Source organism: Ursus arctos, chromosome X (assembly GCF_023065955.2).
Source record: "Ursus arctos isolate Adak ecotype North America chromosome X, UrsArc2.0, whole genome shotgun sequence".
In the NCBI taxonomy this organism is placed as follows: domain Eukaryota; kingdom Metazoa; phylum Chordata; class Mammalia; order Carnivora; family Ursidae; genus Ursus; species Ursus arctos.
Genome location: NC_079873.1, coordinates 12793111 through 12812801, shown reverse-complemented (window position 1 = coordinate 12812801; position 19691 = coordinate 12793111). Strand labels below are relative to the sequence as shown.

The 19691-nt window shown below is 41.0% G+C and overlaps 1 protein-coding gene and 1 pseudogene across 5 annotated transcripts in view; one reads left to right on the top strand and one right to left on the bottom strand.

Annotated features, from left to right (window-relative positions):
* The window catches only part of CTPS2 (CTP synthase 2), a 97211-nt gene that overhangs the window by 1882 nt on the left and 75638 nt on the right, over positions 1–19691 (top strand). For 4 of the 5 annotated variants that reach the window (XM_048213588.2, XM_048213586.2, XM_048213587.2 and 1 more), the window contains exons 2-4: positions 3325–3530; positions 8214–8384; positions 10095–10195. In XM_048213588.2, the coding sequence (XP_048069545.1) occupies positions 3365–3530; positions 8214–8384; positions 10095–10195 (438 nt within the window). In that variant the 5' untranslated portion in view covers positions 3325–3364. Of the gene's footprint in view, positions 1–1189; positions 1335–3324; positions 3531–8213; positions 8385–10094; positions 10196–19691 lie in introns of all 5 variants that reach the window. The other variant, XM_044377560.3, reaches the window with a different exon arrangement.
* Positions 15102–19606, bottom strand: LOC113242188 (multiple coagulation factor deficiency protein 2 homolog; annotated as a pseudogene).

Genomic DNA, 19691 nt, shown 5'->3' with positions numbered 1-19691 from the left:
TTTTGCGAACAGTCCGTTCTGCTCACTGCATGTAAGAGTAAATGAAAAACTTAAGTCTTCACAGGGGGAAAAACAGCTCAATTCAAGGAAGTAGCCTGAAGAGCCTGCTTTTTCCTGCAGTTTTAAAACTTGCTTCAAACTTGCTTGTTTGCTTACAAGAGGTAGAAAGGAGTAGGTGTCTGCTTGGTATTGTTACATTAAAAAAAAAAAAAGATTTCATTTATGTATTTGTCAGAGAGAGAGAGAGAGAGCACGAGCCGGGGGAGAGGCAGGCACAGGGAGAAGCAGGCTACTCGCCCAGCAAGGAGCCCGATTTGGGACTCGGTTCCAGGACCCTGGGATCATGACCTGAGTCAAAGGCAGATGCCTAACTGGCTGAGCCACCCAGGAAACCCCTTAAGCTACATTTTGAGGAAGGACATTGTGAAATATCCGACGTGCTTAAAAAGGCATCTTATGCTTTTGAAAATATAGAAAAGTAGTAATTGCCTACTTAAGGATTAAAATTTAGCTTTTTGATGTACTTTTGATTAGTCTTAAAAACATACTTGAGGTAATATTATATTCAATTTTATATTCTTCTATAGAAGGGATTTTTTAATGAAAAAATTCTTAGGCTTTTTGACAACCACATGATGTGACTTCACATGAATGCACTCCAGTTTTCAATGACATTTTTCAATCTTGCTAATTTTTACAAATAGGAGGTCATTTTAATAGAGTGACAGTGCCAGTATAAGGTACAATGACATCAGTGCTCATTTCGTAACCAAACCAAACGAGAGTTTGTCCGCCCGATGCTCAGCAAGCCAATAAAAACGGACACTGAGGTTTTGCAGTGAAGGAAGATAGGCTATTTATTGGTGTGGTGCTACCCAGGAGAACAGGGAGGTAACGCTCTAAAGTCCCAAACTCCCCAGTGGCTTGCAAGTAAGGGTTTTTAAGGGCAAGATTTGGGGCAGGGTCTCCTGAGAAGGCGGACGCCATTCATTGGAGGCTCATGAGATCCTGCTAGCTAGCAGGTGCTCGGGGGCAGCTTCATCTGGTCCCCTGGAGGTCTTCTTTTCCATCTCAAGAGACTTGGAATCTGATAAATACCTTTGTTCTTTATGTTGGAGATTTCATTAGGTACATCTGGTAATTACATCTTTAAAAAATTTTTTTTAAAAATTTTATTTATTTATTTGAGAGAGCGAGCAAGTGAGCATGAACAGGGTGAGAAGCAAGTTCTCTGCTGAGCAGAGAGCCCGATGTGGGCCTTGATCCTGAGACTCCGGGGTCATGACGTGAGCTGAAGGTGGGCGCTTAACCAACTGAGCCACCGAGGCACCCAGGTAATTATATTTTTACTTGTAAGCAAATGGAGTTGCATTCCTACAGGTTCTTTGGCCGGTCCAGCTATTGCCTGGGGCCGATATGACCTCTCGTATTCATTCTTTCATCTCAACTAACAAAACGGATGCCGGCTTCCAATTGCCTCTTAATCCCACAGGGAAGGTGAAGTCCAAGAGAGCAGAGACCTTGACTTTTTGTCTACCCCCATGTCCCCATGACCTGGGAACATGTTAAGCATAATAGACCTATAATAAACATTTGTGAACTGATTGAATGATGAGTAGATCACTGTGAAAAATGGTAACGGGTGTCATTAAGCACTTGGGCACTCTCTTTGTAAATGCCCACATGCCTTTATAAGGAAAGCACGGTTACAATCTCTGTGTACTGCACAGGTAGAGAAATTTGACGTTTAGAAAAGTTGAAGAAGTCGCCCAGGGTCATAGCTGTAAATAACAGAATCAGCATTTGCACCCAGACTGTCTGACTCCAGAGGAGGGGCACTTACTAAAATAGAAGAAATCAGCAGTGAGGTGGGTAAGGGAGAGCCGTGAAGAAATTACCCCTATAATGACCACCTGGGCCAGTAGGAGTGGAAAGAGGTGAATATTCAGATACATTTTGGATTTATAGGAGGAGCATTCTGGCTTTGGATTGGTGCTTAATCTTTTGGACTAGATCTAGCTGAGTGAGTGGAATGCCGGCTGGCTAGGGAAGAGGAGCAGTGATTAATTGGAGTGTGTAGAGAAAGGTCCAGGGACTTAGGGAAGCCATTTGAGATGGGACGGGTGTATTTTGGATGGCTTCAGTTTACTTGCCTTGACCATGGTCCACTAGTTTAAACTGAACTCAGAGCTCTGCAGTGAGATAACCTTATACACACACCTTCAAGTCCTGATCGTTTGTTTTGGAAGTAGAGGAGACTGCAAAATCAGAATGGGCATCAGCTGACCTCTCCTCTATTCCTTAGTTCATTTAATCCTCACAACCACCTATGAGCTTTTTTTAATGTTGGCATATTTGAAGACTGATTAAAAAAAAAAGACTATTTTTTGGAGCAATTTTAGGTTTGCAGCAAAAATGAGCAGAAAGCACTGAGTTCTCATACACTGCCTGCCCCTACATGCACAGGCTTCCTCACTATCAACATCTGGAACCAGAGGGGTTCATTTGTTACAATTGACGAACCTGCATTGATACATCATTATCATCCAAGCTCCATAGGTTACACTGGAGTTTGCTCTTGGCCTTTTACATTCTCTGGGCTTCAAATGCATAATGATGTGTATCCACCGTTATAGTATCATACAGAATAGTTTCACTGCCCTAAAAATCCTCTGTGCTCTGCATATTCATCCCTCCCTCCCCCCAACCCCAGGCACCCACTGATCCTTTTATTGTCTCCATAGTTTTGCCTTTTCCAGAATGTCAAATAGTTGGAATCATACAGTATATACGTAGCCTTCTCAGATTGACTTCTTTCACTTAGTAATATGCACTGCAGTTTCCCCCATTTCTTTTCATGGCTTGATAGCTCATTTCTTTTTAGTGCTGAGTAATATTCCAAGGGACTGGTATTTTTTTTATTCCATTTCACAGATGAAGAAACAGGCACAGAAAGGATTAGTAACTTGCCCAGGTACAGCTTGTACGGATCAGTCTGATTCCAGATCCTTTTCTCTTAAAAATTTTACCATGCTTCTGAATCCCAGCGAAATTTGGTTTCTCATGATGAAGTTCATCACATGATAGAGTTGGAATAAATGGAAAATCAGGGCAATGGAGCCAGCCACTTCACTTGCAGAAAGTATCCACCGCCTTCTGCATAGAGATAAAAATGGAAAATCTAGAGGATAAGACTTTATTTCAAAAATTTACTTTCTGTGGAAAAATGCTGTGTGCTTCTGAAATTCTGGTTTCACACACTCCTGCTTTACTGGTCTGAGAATATGATTCTCTTCCCTGACTCTTAATTTTATTACCTTTCAGATTATATCTGGGTGCTGGCACCCAGCCACCTCTTCTGCCAATGAAGTACATTCTGGTCACTGGAGGGGTCATCTCAGGCATTGGTAAAGGGATCATTGCAAGCAGCATTGGGACGATTCTAAAATCATGTGGACTCCGAGTTACTGCCATCAAAATTGACCCCTATATTAACATCGATGCGGGCACTTTTTCACCTTACGAGCACGGTATGAAAGAGAAGAACTTCCCCCTCTTATAAGGCACTGGGTTAAATTGCAGTTCTTTCTTGTATTTGGGGTAATTTCTTTAAGAGAGTTCCAGAAGTAGAGTTGCTGGATGGTTCATTATGACCATGTGAACGTTCTCATGGTTGTTGATACATTTTTTGTATTGCTGATGACATTCCAAATTAGTCCACCCTTTTGGAAAACGATGTATGAGGATACCATTTTCACTGTACCTTTTACAGTACAAATTATGTTTTATTTTATCATAAAGGTAATATAGTTCTCTTAACATTTCATTGTTAAGAGAAAAAGTCAGATAGTATGGTATATATTGACAGTTATACTGACAATATAGAACGGAGTGAAGAAAAGAAAAGTCCTCCGTTTCCCAGCACTTGGAGTAACTATTACTAATGTTGACATTTTAATGTACATGCTAATTATTTTTAAAAAGGCATTAGCACTTTTATACTTTCTTTTTAAACTTTTTACATACAAGCAGGGAAGTGCACAGATCCTAAGTGTACCACTTGATAAAGTGAGCAAACTGTGTAAACAGCCCCCAGATCAAGAAACAGAAACCCCCCCCTTATGCCCCTTCTAGTCTTTCCCCACCTGAAACCACTAAGGTAACCGCTGTCCTGTCTTTTAACACCATATGTTACTTTTGCTTATTTTTTTACTTTTTTGTTGTTTTTATTACCCACCGCATGATACCCTGCATAACCTGCTAGCAGGGACAGATAAGCATCACTGAGTTGTTCTTCAACGATCAGGAAAATGCTTCCTTAATTAATGTTCTCCAAACTCTTTGACATATAGTAAGCATTAACTCCAGAGATTACTTTTATTTTTGAACTTTAAATGAATTGAATCTTATAGTAACGTCAGTTTTTATTCTAATTTTTAAAACAATGTACTGTGGACATTTATATATATTTTATACTCTTTTTGTTTGTTTTTAAAATTTTTTAAAAAGATTTTATTCATTCATTTGAGAGAGAGAGCAGGATCAGGGGGAAGGGAGAAGCAGGCTCCCCGCTGAGCAAAGAGCCAGATGCAGGGCTCGATCCCAGGACCCTGGAATCATGACCTGAGCCAAAGGCAGATGCCCAATCAACTGAGCCACCCAGTCACCCCTTTATTTTATACTCCTAAGGCTGCACAAAATCTGTACAGTAATGGGAAATAATTTCCAATGTATTGCTATAATAAACAACACTGTGATGGAAATCTTTAAAATTTATTTTTTTAAAGCATAAATGCCTATGTGAAGAATTTCTGATTTCACAGGTAGGTATGCTTTTCAGGCTTTTGATATATAATGCATATTATCAAAGGTTTTTAGGTTCATGATCTCTTATCTATTAAGTGTAAAACCCAGAAAGTTCTGAAAACTTACAATTCTTCATAAGTTTGTGGCTATTTATAGCCTTTTTTCAAAAGTTTTAAAAATTGAAAAATATTCATATAGCCGTGAATTCCATTTGGAATGTTTTTGCATTTAGGGTGTTTTCTAATATATGGCAAGTGTTCTTTTTACCTTTCCATAATCTGAAAAACTTCAAATTTCAACTTCCATCTTATTTCCAGAATTCTCTGATAAGGGCTCTGCATCTGCACCAAGTTATATATAAATAAGAAGGCCTGTTTTTTAAATACTCCTGCTGAATATTATTCTGTTTAAACTTTACTAACCTGAGAGAAGGACAAAAAACAAAAGGGTATCTCATTGTTCTCATTTAGATTTCTTTGGTTTTTCATTTTGTCTGTGGAATGACTTATTCAAGGGTATGGGTAGATTGTATTTTTGTTTGAAACTGTTACCCAACTTCCTTCTGTGGAATAAATTTCCTCGTCCCATTGACTTTGGACTTTGGTCATGTATGGTGGTTAACTCCTCCTGGTTTGTTGGGAATTTCCTGGTTTTGAAACTGAAAGTCCAAATCCTGGGAACCCTATTAGTCCTGGGCAAACCCGAGAGGTTGGTCACCTTATTTGGTCATGTGATTTGGTTTTCCCTAGGAGACATTAGTGGCTGTGACATCTGTTTTGTCGAAGCAGAAATTTTCAGGGCAGTACCCTGAATTGGCTCTGTCTCTTTGGCGCTTCTGCTCTCTGCTGTGAGAACGGCCTGCCCTGTATAGGGATTTCTCCTTCAGTCTGGGTCCTGGAATGAGACCAAGTAGACTCACAACTGACCCACAGCCCCCACATACCACATAACCCGAGGGAGAAATTAATAAACGTTTCGTAAGTTGCTAAGATTTTAGGGTTGTTTGGTATGCGGTAAAGTTGACTAATTCCATGTGTTATGCCAGTTTTCCTTTGGATATTTTTTAAAACATTTTTTAAAGATTTATTCGAGAGGGAGAGTGCGTCAGTGTGCAAGCGAGGGGAGGGGCAGAAGGAGAGAGTCTCTCAACCAGATTCCCCACTGAGTGCGGAGCTCAACACGGGGCTAGATCTCACGACCCTGAGATTATGACTTGAGCAGAAGTCAAGAGTTGGACGCTTAACTGACTGAGCCACTCAGGTGCCCCAAGTTGGATGTTTTAAAAATGATTTTTAAGAATATTTTACATAAAGTGTATTAACTTATATATATATATATAGAGAGAGAGAGTTCTACTCTGTTTGAAATTTGTCTTAATATTACCTCTGTTAGTTATTAATAAATTTTCACTTGCCATTTATGTGATTAAATGTATCAACTGTTTCCTTTATGTTTCTGTCTTTGATGTCACCTTTAGGCTTCTCTGCTGCAGGAATATTTAAATATCTATATTTTCTTCTGGAACTTTTATATTGTCAATTACTTTTACTTTAACATTGTTAACACAGTTGGAATTGAATTTGGTGTGAGATAAAGATGTAACAATTTTTTTTCTAATTTTTTTCCAATTAGCCAACTATTCCTAATGGCATTTCTCAAAGAGTTCATCCTTTTCCTCCTGACTTGAAATGTCACCTTTTATTACATACTACATTTCTGTCTATCCTTAGGTCTGTCTTTGTACTCTGTTCTCGTCTGGAGTTCTATGTTTATTCCTGCCTATCATTTTAAAAGCTGCAGCTTTTTATTATCAAGTAGGTCAGAGCTTTCCACATTCCCTTTCTTTTTCCTTTGTTTTTTTTCTCTCTCTCTTTTGGTGCAAAAAGGTATTTTTATTATCCCTCTAGCAAAGCCTTTTTTGTTGTTCTATTGTTTTTTCCTTAACCTCAAAGTATTTTCTTCAGAATTAACTTAGGAATCATTTTGTCCAACTTTACAAGAAACTGCATTGGAGTTCTTGACAAAAATTTCTTTAAATTTATAAATTAATTTGGGGAAAAATTAAACACTGGAAAATATTGACAGGCCCATTCAGGAACTTTAGAAGTGATTTTCCTTTGATTCATACCTTCTTTTATGTCTCTGAAATAAGCTTTTTAAGTTTTGTAAATATAGTTCCTACATTTCTTTGAAGTTTATTTCTGAGTGTTTTATTTACTTTGATTTGTGATGATACCCTTGGGTATTTGTTTTTTTTCAAGTGATATATTAAATTATTTTATGTAATACAGATCTTTTTGTTTTTTGTGTTTTTAAAGATTTAATTTTTTAATTTTTTAAATTTTTTATTTTTTTAAAGATTTCATTTATTTATTTGACAGAGAGAGAGAGACAGAGAGAGAGGGAACACAAGCAGGGGGAGTGGGAGAGGAAGAAGCAGGCTCCCAGCAGAGGAGCCTGATGTGGGGCTCCATCCCAGGTCCCTGGGATCATGACCCGAGCCGAAGGCAGATACTTAAGGACTGAGCCACCCAGGTGCCCCAAGATTTTATTTTTTTTAAGTAATCTCTACACCCAATGTGGGGCTCAAACTCACAACCCCGAGATCAAGAGTCACATGCTCCACCTACTGAACCAGCCAGGAGCCCCAATAGAGATCTTTTTGGATATTTTGGTTTTGTGTATTTGTTGATGCTATCTTATTCCATCTTTATATATATTGAAATACATCTATGCATATGTATTTCAGTCTTCCTTTACTCACTGTTATTTGTTTTAAGAGCTTTTTAAATTTGTTTTTGTGTGTGTTTATTTTGGTAATCACACCTGTTTTTCTAACAAATTAACTTTAGTGTCATCCTCAAGTTGAAAAAATCTGTTGGAATTTTTATTATTACTACATTAAATCTAAGAACCTGTTTAAAGACTTGTCATCTACAGTTTTTCTTTCTCTTCTAGGAATATAATGCATACATACTTTTTTTTTTTTTAAGATTTTATTACTGGGGCACCTGGGTGGTGCAGTCAGGTAAGCATCTGCCTTTGGCTCAGGTCATGGTACCAGGGACCTGGGATGGAGCCCCATGTCCTGCTCCCTGCTCTGTGGGGAATCTGCTTCTCCCTCTGCCTCTCCCACTGGCCCTCTCCCTCTCAAATAAATAAATAAATAGATTTTATTTGTTTATTTTTAGAGAGAGTGTACGTGCTTGCAGGGGGAAGGGCAGAGAGAGAGGAAGCGGGAGAGAAGCAGACTCCCTGCTGAGCGGGGAGCCCGTCTCAGGGGCTCGATCTCAGTACCCTGAGATCATGGCCTGAGCCGAAATCAAGAGTTGGACACTTCACCATCTGAGCCAGCCAGGTGCCCCTGATAGCAAATTTTTAATATTTACATTGTCTTTTTATCTTAGGTGAGGTGTTTGTCTTAAATGATGGTGGAGAAGTTGATTTAGACCTTGGAAATTATGAACGGTTCTTGGATATCAACCTTTATAAAGACAACAACATCACCACTGGGAAGATATATCAGCATGTGATCAATAAAGAGAGGCGTGGCGACTACCTGGGGAAAACAGTACAAGGTATTGTATTCCACAAAGGTTAGCGACTCCCGTGTCTTGCGCATCCACACCCTGCTCAAAATAGACGAGTAATGAGGGGCTCCCTGAGCTCTACAAGTTCTAATCCTTCTCAAATCCTTGCTTTCTTTCCCTTTTCATTTTCTTCAGAGGTGTCCTCTTCACCCTCCATGTTCTTGATTGTATTTTCTTCAGTCTTTTTCTTTATTACTAATGTTATTTTTTCCCCTAGTCCATATATACGTATGTCTTTAGCTTTTATTTATAAAATCCATGCAGAACCATTCATTCATCATTTTTACCCGATTGAGGTGCAGACTTTTTTGGTTTGTTTTGTCTGTCTCCTTTCTTGTATCTTTGCATGGATGTGGATTACTCCCCTTTGAAGGACAGTGTGGGGAGGAACTGGGGGATTAAATTGCAGTGGCTGGTAGTATAGTCTGACCCTTTTTCATCAACTCTTTTCCTGAGTGGTATGATTCTCTTTTGTCTTGGGTGAGACTCCTGTCCACCTATGTCTCTCCCCCACCCCCCGGCAAGTCTTGTAGTCCTATGTTCCCACGTGGTGGGGTAAAGGCGATAATTCCCCATCTCCTTTAAATCTCACGTTGGATTCAGCTGAGAGGTAGACATGGGGGTCGGACAGATGGAGATCAAAAGATCAGCTGTGTAATTACCGACACTAGATGTGTGGCTTAGATCTCAGCTACAGTTGTGCTTTCTAATTCTTTTCCCCTGAGTGCAGATCTTGGGAAGACCCACAGGAGGAAGAGTTGCTGCCTGACACCTGCCGCGTCCCTTTGATGGGGAGAGGACAAGGCCCCAGGCCCCCGCTCTGACTCCTGATCCTTGGGCTGCCCACGTGGGGGCAGAGCCCGCCCAACACCCCCCCGCCCCCCCACCCCACCACTGCTGCTGGAAGGGGCCAAACTGCACATGTAATGTGGGTTGCTCCAAATGCACCAGTGGGCGACAGCTTCCTCCCACTTCGAGGGAGCAGCAGGTGCGAGATAGAGCAGGCAGCAGATGCTCCCTCGCCTCGGCTTCCCAGAGGGCCACGTTCCTGCCTCGTGTATCACACTAGGTTAGGTGGCTGCACCGGGAGGATGTCCGCACGCGCCCGTAAGATGTCACCTTTCTGTCCCTTCAGCAGAGATCTGTAGCTGCAGACCTGCTCACCACCAAGGGGCCCCTGGGCCTCAAATCCTTGTGGAGTTGTCACCTTTCAGCTTCTTCAGGTGACGTTAGCAGCCACAGGCCCCTGGTCAGCATGCAGGGCCCATCTACACCCTCTGAGGGGCCCCCTCCCCGCTGGCTGGTGGGAGGCCCAGAGTCTGCAGTGCTGGGCCACTCTGAGTCTTTCTTCCCCCATGGAATCCAGCATGCAGCGTGCCTGACAGCCCTTCTTGCAGTTTTTAGTTGGCATTATAGGTGTTTCTAGATGCCTCAAAGATGGCATTTCTGCTTTCTGTTTCTTATTCTCTGTGGTTGGCCAGTTTCAAAAGAAATGACATCACATTTAAATGATTAAACCTATGTTGTGCCTGTAATATTGATTTCAGTGAGATGGATAATAACATGACCACTGTGGTTGGTCTCATTTGCCAAGTGGCTTTTAGGTTATTTGGGAGATCTAAAGACATGAATACATGCCTTTCTCATGACTGTGACCATGAAATAAGCTTTTGTGCTAATTATTACTTCTTTCTACAGTTGTCCCTCACATTACTGATGCTGTCCAGGAATGGGTTATGAATCAAGCTATGGTGCCCGTGGACGGTCATAAGGAAGAGCCCCAAATATGCGTTATTGAGGCAAGCATGGAATTTTTCTTTATAAACTTATATCCTTCTGGGTTTTTAAGCATCTACTTTTCATTCATTCAACATATATGTATAGATGGCCTCCTACGTGCTAGACACTGGGCTAGGAGTTGGGATTATAGCAGGGGAGGACATAGATGGTCCCTGCCCTTGCGGTCACAAGTCAGTGGGTCAGACTGGCATTAAGCAGGGTGAGTACTCCTGGGATTGGTGTCCAAAAACCCGCATGTGGAGACAGATCAGTTGCAGAACGCTTTCTACTGAGTGCTGTTCGAGGGTAAAGGACGCTGACTTCTCTCTCACCCCCAGTCAAAAATCCAAGTATAACTTTGACTCCCCACCAAACGTAACTACTAACAGCCTGCTGTTGACCAGAAGCCTTACCGATAACATACAGAATCAATTAACACGTATTTTGTATGTTATGTGTGTTACAGACTGTATTCTTACAGTAAAGTAAGCAAGAGAAAAGAAGATGTTATTAAGAATATCATAAGAAAGAGAAAATACATTTATAGTACTGTATTGTATTTATTTAAAAAAAAAAAAACACGTAGAAGTGGACCCGCACAGTCCAAACTCGCATTGTTCAAGGGTCATCTGTATTTGTGAAGTGTTTTGGAAGTAGAGATTGAGTTAGGGAAATGTGATAGTGGAGGCAATTTGGAGGTGAGAAGTGAGTATTAGCTGCTTAAAGAAAGAACATAAGTATTTGAACTTGTGACTTATTTACTGTTTCCCTTCCTCTCAATGAATGAGAGTAGTGTGCATGTACTCCTTGTGTAAATGTCAGTTGACCTAATTTCTGGGCGGGACAGCAAAATAATGAACAATTTAGTTCCTAGAGACGGCCTGCCCAAGTTCAGATTTCTGCTGCGACCTCTGAGTGGTGTATAGCTCTGTGGTTAAGAATCTGGAGCCAGACGGCTTGGGTTCATAGCCAAGCTATGTCACTTACCAGCTGGGTGACCTTGGACCAGGGTGCCTCCCTTTACTCATCTGCTAAGTGGGGATAATGCTTTGAGGATTAAATAAGTCAGTACACTTAGTGCTTAGAATGGTGTCAGATCTATAGGAAGTATTCAAAATTTATTAGGCATTATTAAGATGCTTGTGTGACTTTTGGCAAATTATTTCTCAAAGCTTCAATGAAATCAACTATAACAATATGATAACAATGTAATATTGTAATAAAAGCCAGATGATATTAACAGGGCACTTGGCATGTCTGCTATTCAGGAAGTGTTCGTATACATGTGAGCTGTTCTATTGTCATCATTGTCAGGGTCAGCAGACGGATGTTACGCTATCTGCACGATCCATTTTGTTAACAGAGCTGATAAACTTAACATAAATGTAACTATATATTGTACTACTATAATCGTATGGTTGATAATATAAATGTGTAAATGTGCTATGCAGAATTTTCTCTCCCTTGCTATTTCTTTTTTTTTTTTTTTTAAGATCTTATTTATTTATTTGAGAGAGAGAGAGTGAATGCACAAGCAGGGGAAGTGGGAGAGGAAGAAGCAGGCTCCCCCACTGCTGAGCAGGGAGCACAATGCGGGGCTTGATCCCAGGACCCTGAGATCATGACCTGAGGCGAAGGCAGATGCTTAACCAATGGAGTCACCGAGGCGCCCCTCCCGTGCTTTTTCTTCTTCCACAATTTACAAGGAAAAGAGAGGGTGCCTCCTTTAGGATTTTTAAAAATTGGAGTATAACATAAACACTTTAGAAAAGTGCACAGATCATAGGTACCCAGCTTAATGAGTCTTATAAACTGAACATACCTGCATAATTAAGCTGGCTTCCTTTGAAACATATTTAATATCTAATACAGTGAATAGTTTGCAAACAGATTGAGGCAAGGATAAAGACAAATCATTTAAGAAAAGAGAAAGGCAGGTAAAAACTCCAGGAAGAGTGACATCTGATAGGAGAACCGGGGCATAGCTTGCCTCTACAGTGAGGGAGACTTACACGGTCACTCTGTTTATTGATTTCCAGGTTTTAGACTCAGTCCCCAAGATTCATCAGAGAAGGCTTCAAAGCAGGGATGTAAATGTCAGCTTTGAGGTGGAGGTGTGGAGGGGTGCTGGAGAGGGAGAAAGGGAGATAAGACTTTCATTTTCCACTGTGAGGCAGCTACAGATATTGGTAGTAGTTGGCAGAAAAAGAGGTAAAAATAGCTCAGGTTAGGAAAGTAACCAATACAACTAAGAATCGAGATTGGGGTCTGGGGATGGGTCAGCCTCATCTGTCACAGCAGGAAGTCAACTTGTGTTGTGATGGAAGGTGTCTGAAATGGGCAAGTCAAGAAAGAGTTGATGAGATGGTGTTTAGAGATGTGATAGAAACTAGCAGAAGAAATCTTGAAGAGAGGAGTTACAATGCTTACCTTGAGGAATCGGGATTTGGAAGCGGAAGAGTTGGGGTACAGGACTCCTGTTTTTTACTGTAAGCTCTTTTGAACAATTTGATTTTGTTGGGGAGCGAGAATTCCTGTCCCCTTCAAAGGGATTAAAGAATCTTTTTAGCCAGACTAAGAATCAAATTGACATGAGATGGATTAATTGAGACATGCTGTGAACTTTAAATGCACACTGAGCGTCAAAGGTAACATGAAAAAAAAAACAAACAAACAAACCCAGAATGTAAAATACCTAATACTTTTTAAAAAATTGGTGATAGGTCCAAATAACGTTTTGGATATATTGAGCTACATAAAATATAATGTTAAAATTAATTTCTCTTCTTTACTTTTTTCTTTTAAATGTGGCAACTAAAAACTTTAAGATTATATTTTTATTTTTATTGGACAGTGCTGGTCTAGCACTTTCACTGGTTTTTGCTGTTCTAGCAATAGGAAAGGTAAAGGATCCAAAATGTGTCCATTTTCCTTGAAGAAGAACCAGTCTCTGGCCCAAAAGTAATGACCATTTTTCTAAACCAGAACATTTTTATAACTTTTCCAGTGATTTTTTTCTTTCTTTTAATTTTTGTAGGTGAAAGAATGCCCCCTCCTTTAAATACTATTAACCTTAATTACAGGAGAATTTCCAAATGGTCATGTGTATGGGTGTTTTTGCCTCTACTCTTCTTTTTTTTTAAAAGATTTTATTTATTTATTCGACAGAGATAGAGACAGCCAGCGAGAGAGGGAACACAAGCAGGGGGAGTGGGAGAGGAAGAAGCAGGCTCATAGCAGAGGAGCCTGATGTGGGGCTCGATCCCACAACGCCGGGATCACGCCCTGAGCCGAAGGCAGACGCTCAACCGCTGTGCCACCCAGGCACCCTTCTACTCTTCTTTTTTAAAAAATACATTAAAAAAAAAAAGATCACAAAAAATGAGAAGGAGGGAATCTATTTTTTTTTGTTTCATCAGTTTAATTTTTCATATATCCAGGATTCATTATATAAATCTTTCAAAATAACTGGATGTTATAAGAATATTTACAACTCAGTTCTGCACAAATACTTGATACATTTTTACAAATACATATGTTTTCTTTTTTTTTTTTTTAAGATTTTATTTACTTATTTGACAGAGAGAGAGACAGCCAGGGAGAGAGGGAACACAGCAGGGGGAGTGGGAGAGGAAGAAGCAGGCTCATAGCGGAAGAGCCTGATGTGGGGCTCGATCCCAGAACGCCGGGATCACGCCCTGAGCCGAAGGCAGATGCTTAACGGCTGCGCTACCCAGGCGCCCCAAATACATATGTTTTCTTATAGGAATACTTTAATAGAGAAAATAAGTCTCTATACATCTTACAGCACATTCTATGCAGTTTTTTCGCCATTCAACCATCATTTTGGGTTTTCCATCCCAGCACATTCATCACATCCAATAAACCAAATTACAATTGGCTACTGCTTCTCATTTTCAACCATTATTGAGATTTGCACTGTTAAGAGTTTTTAGGCTTCTTTTTCTAATCTTTCCCAACCTGAAAGAATTCACGTATTTAAGCTAGAAGAGGTAATTTAAACACCATTCCTTCTAAATGCAGCTTGCAGCAACTGGTGCTTGGTGATCTCACCCCTCACTTAGGCAAGACCAGCTAGTAGCTTTACCCCCCACAGCACCAATCAGGAGGAATATCGTCCTTGCATTCCTAATAGTTCCTCAACTGCAAAAACAAACCCTAGAAACAAGGGTTAAATACAAATATTAAGAAAGCTCAAACATTTGCTAATGATGAGAACAAACAACAATTTTAAATTCAAGGTCTCTCCTAAGTTGAAGAAGACATAAAGGATGTGGCAGTAGTTCTATAAAATATTGAAAGATTTAAAAATGTTAATCACTTAGGTCAATGGTGTATCATTTCCAAAGTGCCAGAAGATACAGAATCTTAGATTCTAAGCCTAGCTGAACTCAAGATCTGGCATCCTTCTTATGTACTGGCTTTGAAATAGCCTAATATTCCCCTCCCCAAGGGCACATCATCATGCAGGCCCCGGGGAACTTTGCAGAATACTGATCACGTTTACCTGAAGAGACAGGATCCACCAGGGAAAACATTTGGCATTTCTCTTATTCCTTCACTGTTACTGAAAAGTGTGTCCACTTGGCAAAGCTTGTCTTACTTTTCAGGTAGCATGAATGAAAAACGAAAGACTAGCGGTATTCTACAGTCAACTTCCCGAGTACTTGATGCTCCAATTATCCAATATTCTTAAAAGGATTCTTTAATCACGCCCTTGTCCACTAAGAGATTGAACAGTACTTGGGGACTCCAATATGTCCCATTTCTCTTATATATCTCTTGATTTCTCTTTCTCACCCCAGTGTTTTAAACTGCTGCGGGTTTTTACTAAAATACCATCGTAGCAGTAGTTGGAAATGAGTTATTTTGCATTACCAAAAGTATTCAATCCCATTGTAACGGTCACATTTGCATGTAACTAGATGGCCAAACAATGTCTACTGAAGTGATTGGACAAATTTCAGCATAGGCCCTGTATCCATCATTGTTCTTGTCATCGGCTCTCAGAACTCCATCTATAAGTTGATCAGTTCAGCTGCACTCCTTGGTGGGGCCTGTTCATTCTCTTCCTCCTTATGGAAGTGAGTGATGGCTGTGGAGAGTTCTAGGCCATCAAGAAAATGATGGCCGTCATGATCATGCATTTTGAAATAATGGAGCTGCAGTTCTTGTGGGGACATCTGTGCTTCTGGTATTTTGATGGCACCTTGTAGATGCTCCATGATATGCTCTTGGTCGTGCACTGTATTCTTATCCAGGCCCATGCCGCCAGGATGGGAGAAGCCGGCCCCAGGTTCCTCAGCCCCGGCACCTGGAGCACAAAAGACCCAGAGCAAGCCACACAGGAAGGGGCTCCTGAGCAGCCACAGAGATCTCCTGGTCGTTGGTACCCTCACTGCCCTGTTTCCAAGCAGTTTTCCTCAGACGCGAAGCCTTCCAGCATGAGCCTCGCCAGCTCCTGTCCTCAGAACGCTTTTTCTTGCCCCCCCCCCTGCTCCACTGGGGGTGGGGGATTTATTTTTTTAGTGTAATTGAGCTGCCTTTGAATGACATTAAAATATAAGCCCAATTTGACCTTAGGATGAGCCTTCATAACACTTCTTTTTCATGTTCTCAGTTTTTTAGCTATTATTTTTTGAGAATCATCCTTGAAGAAAGCTTTTGTTTCCTTCTGGGGTCAGCGCATCTGATTCTCTTTGTCATCATTTTACAAAGATGTATACTATAGACTCAGACCCTAATTGTTGAAGATTTCACTTGTGCAATAAAATCAAGAATTCTCAATGACATCTCACATTTTTAAAAAAGATTTTTATTTATTAATTTGAGAGAGAGAGAGAGCACAAGCAGGGTGAAGGGCAGAGGGAGAAGCAGACTCCCTGAGTCTTTATTATTATTTTTCCATCCTGCTCTTAAATTGACTCTTTTTGGCTTAAAAAACAATAATTTAGTACTTAATATGCACTAGCCCCGATGATAACTGCTAGGCGTATAAAAGCATATGTGATCTGACTCCTGTTCTCCAGGACTCATGGTCTTCATTTTTAATTTCACGGAAACAGAGAAACCGACAAGTTGTCCCCAGTGTTACTCCTTCTTCATATAACCCTAACGTTTATATTGGCTTATTGGACACTAGGTCAGGCATCCTTTTGGGTTCGTTTTAAATTGTGCTCAACATTGGTGTTTGTGCATGATTTAAGCTTTTGAAAAAGGACCACCAAGCTGATTTTCAGTTTTAAGCGCGTGAAAGTGGTTGAAATGTCTCCGAAGCCTTTTTGTGAGGCTCTTACTTTTCAGACCAGTGGAACTAACAGGTTTTATTTGTTAATTAGGCCAGGTCATCTCCACATAAACCTGAAATAATTTATGCCCGGCTTAAAGGAATAAAAGCTTTGTTTCTTTCTCTCTCTGTCTCTCTCTCTGTCTTTATTTCAAAAAAGAAGAATCCTTTCCTTAAAGGCAAAACAGACACTGCCCTTCTCATAAATTTGCTGTTGCTTTGATTTCAACTTTGGAGAAATCTCAAAATATTGTTATAGGTGATATTTTCTTTGTTGTGTGGGGGAAATAATTAACTTAGGCATATTCTAGTAATAGCCCTGAGGGTTTCTGATCACGGAGGGGTGGTAATAAGACCTTCCAAATTGGCCGAGAGAGTGCAGTACCACTATAAGCCATGTGAGGGCGGAAGTGGATAATGTTTAAAGTTTTTTGCCTCCTTTTTCCAGATTGCCTGTTGATTACCAGAGTACACCTATGAAAAAATAGGTGTCCCTATATGGTTTAGTTTAAGTGCAGACCTTTTTTTCCCTAAAATTTTTTCTCATTAGATTCTGGTACATTGCAGTTGGTGAGCACTTCAGCCCCTCACCCCCTGCCAATTTCCTGGTTGCGTGTGATATTTCTAAGATTTTTATAATTAAGTTTGTCATTCTCCTACAGAAAGGTCACATATTTCTATCTGTTCCATACCCAGGAAGCTGGAACTTTAATTATGTTTTGTTATCTGACTTAAAATTAGTGAAGAATATTTTTTCCCCGTAGCAATGCAGTCCTGACATTTCTTAGTTTGATTCCATTGTAATTATGGTAACAGGTACTAGAATGCTGTTACCCAGGGCTTATACTGAATTTTGAGACCCTTCTGTCCTGGGATGAGCACTAAGCTAAACCCTGCTGGAGAGGGAAAATTTTACTGTTACCCTTCAAGATTCTTCTGGCGGTCTAAGAATCAAACTAACATGAAACAGATTAATAGGAGAAAATCAAACAAATGTACCGAAAGTCCATATAGACATGGAGATTACAAAGCAGCCAGAAAATGAGGCTTATATGATATCCAGAACAAGGAGAGGGGTAGAGGCCTGCGGGATACGAAGGGGAGGAAGGCCATTTGCAGGGAGGCGGAGGAGATGTTTGGAAAACAATGACTTCTCTGTTATGCAGCTAAATTTCTTAGGTAAAGAGGAACCTCTGGCAAGGCCCTCTTCCTGAAAGTCTCCCTGATGTGGGGATTCCTCACTTTCCAATGTAAATGAAGGCAGCTGAGGGGGAGGGAGAGATCTTTTCCTGAATCTGCTGGGTTTTGATTGCTTTTAACTCAAAATAATCTTCACGGCAAAGTGGCATATTTCTGTCAGACCTATCCTGAACCCCTTCAACTCCAGAGCTGTGTACAGGCAGCTGGGCTTGTGCCAGCGATAGGGTGGGGAGCAGGCCAGGCATGTTCCTACTCTCGTGGGGCTTATTACCTAGTGGGGTAGAGAGGCAGGAAAAGAGAACACACAGGACTAACAGCATCTGGTGCTGACTTAGGAAGGACGCAGACACAGGGCTGTGGTAGGGAGTGGTGTGGGAGGGAGGCTGCTTTGGGGGGTGGTGGTCAAGGTCTGGCTTTCTGAGGAAGACCTAGCTTTTCAGGCTGAAGGATAGCGAGGAGATAGGTATACATAAAGAAGGGGGGGTAGAGGGCGTAAGGAGCAGCAAAGAAGAGAGCGGCCTGAGGACCTGCGAAGTCAGTGGGGCTGAAGCACAGGGAGTGTGTGTAGGGAGTGGGGAGGGGGGGCGGTGAGCCCGGACATGAGATGAGATTAGAAACCTCTGCAAGGGCTAGATCCTGTAGGGTCTTTGGTTGGCTGACTCAAGGAATTTATATTTTATTTTTAGTGAAGCAGTGAGCCACTGAGGGTAGAAGCACAAGAGAGATCTATTCTGAGGGATTTTTGTTTTGTTTTGTTTTTTAATATTCTGAGTTTTTGTAAGGTCTCTCTGCTGGTGTGTGACAAATGATTTGACTCTAAGACAGGAGGGGGTAGAAGCTTGGAGGCCATTTAGGTGTATGTGGGGAGAGTCAGCCAACTTTTTCTATAAAGGGCCCGATAGCAGATATGTTGAGCTTTGCAGGTCAGAGATTCAACTCTGCCACTGGAGTGTGAAAGCAGCCATAGGCAATATGTAAGTGAATGGTCATAGCTCTGTGCCAATCAATACAGCTTTATAGAGAGAACCAAGCAGCAGGCCATAGTCACCACCCCCTGGTTTAGATTATTGCAATTATCCTGGCAAAAGGTGGTGTTGGCGTGGGTGTCTAAGGTGGTAGCCCTGGATATAGAGACCAGTGGAGAGATTTTCAAGAGGTTTCCCAGGTATGACCCACTGGACTGGATTGGGTGAGGAAAAGGTAGGGATCAAGGATGATTTCCAGACTGCCATCTTGAACTAGTTAGTGGGAAGAGATGCTTTTGCTAAGATGAGGAGACACTCAGAGAAATGGGCCCAGGGAGAGTTCAGTTTGGGCCGTACGAAGTTTGAGTAATTGTTGAGCCATCCATGAGGTCAAGGACCTATTGGCTCCAAAACCCAGTTTTGCTGGGAAGAAAGGTTAAGGCTTGTAGTAGATTTTGGACCTACTCAGGTAGCTGAAGCCAAAGAAGATGGTGGATTCTGGGACTGGTCCCACCACAATCTCTTCCTTCTCAGCGTCCAGATCATTCCAATTAGTGCTTAAGTTTTGCTCTACTTTTTGTTTTTAAGTTTTATTTATTTAAATACCCTCTATACCCAGTGTGGGGCTTGAACCCATGACCCAGAGGTCAGGAGTCTCACGCTCTTCTGACTGAGCCTGCCAGGCACCCCAGGTTTTACTCTTGATTATTGTTCTTTAACTCTGCCTAATTTTCCTCGCTAAATTCTGAGCTCCTTAGAAGCACTGTTGTCTTAAATTCTTTTCAGCACCTCATTCATAGTGTTGAGTGTGCGGTAGATCCTCAAATGCTGGAGAATTAATTTTAAAATCCATGTGATAGTCTTTATGTATTCAAATATGGTGAGGATGAGTAGGTTAAAGCAAATTTTATCCTAAAATAAATGCTTACTTTAAAATGCCTTACTTGTTGGAAGCACATTGTAGGTTAAGTTAACATTTGTCAAAGGATTACGCTGTCAGGAATATTATTGGGGCTTTTGGTAGGACTTGTTTCAGAAAGCCAG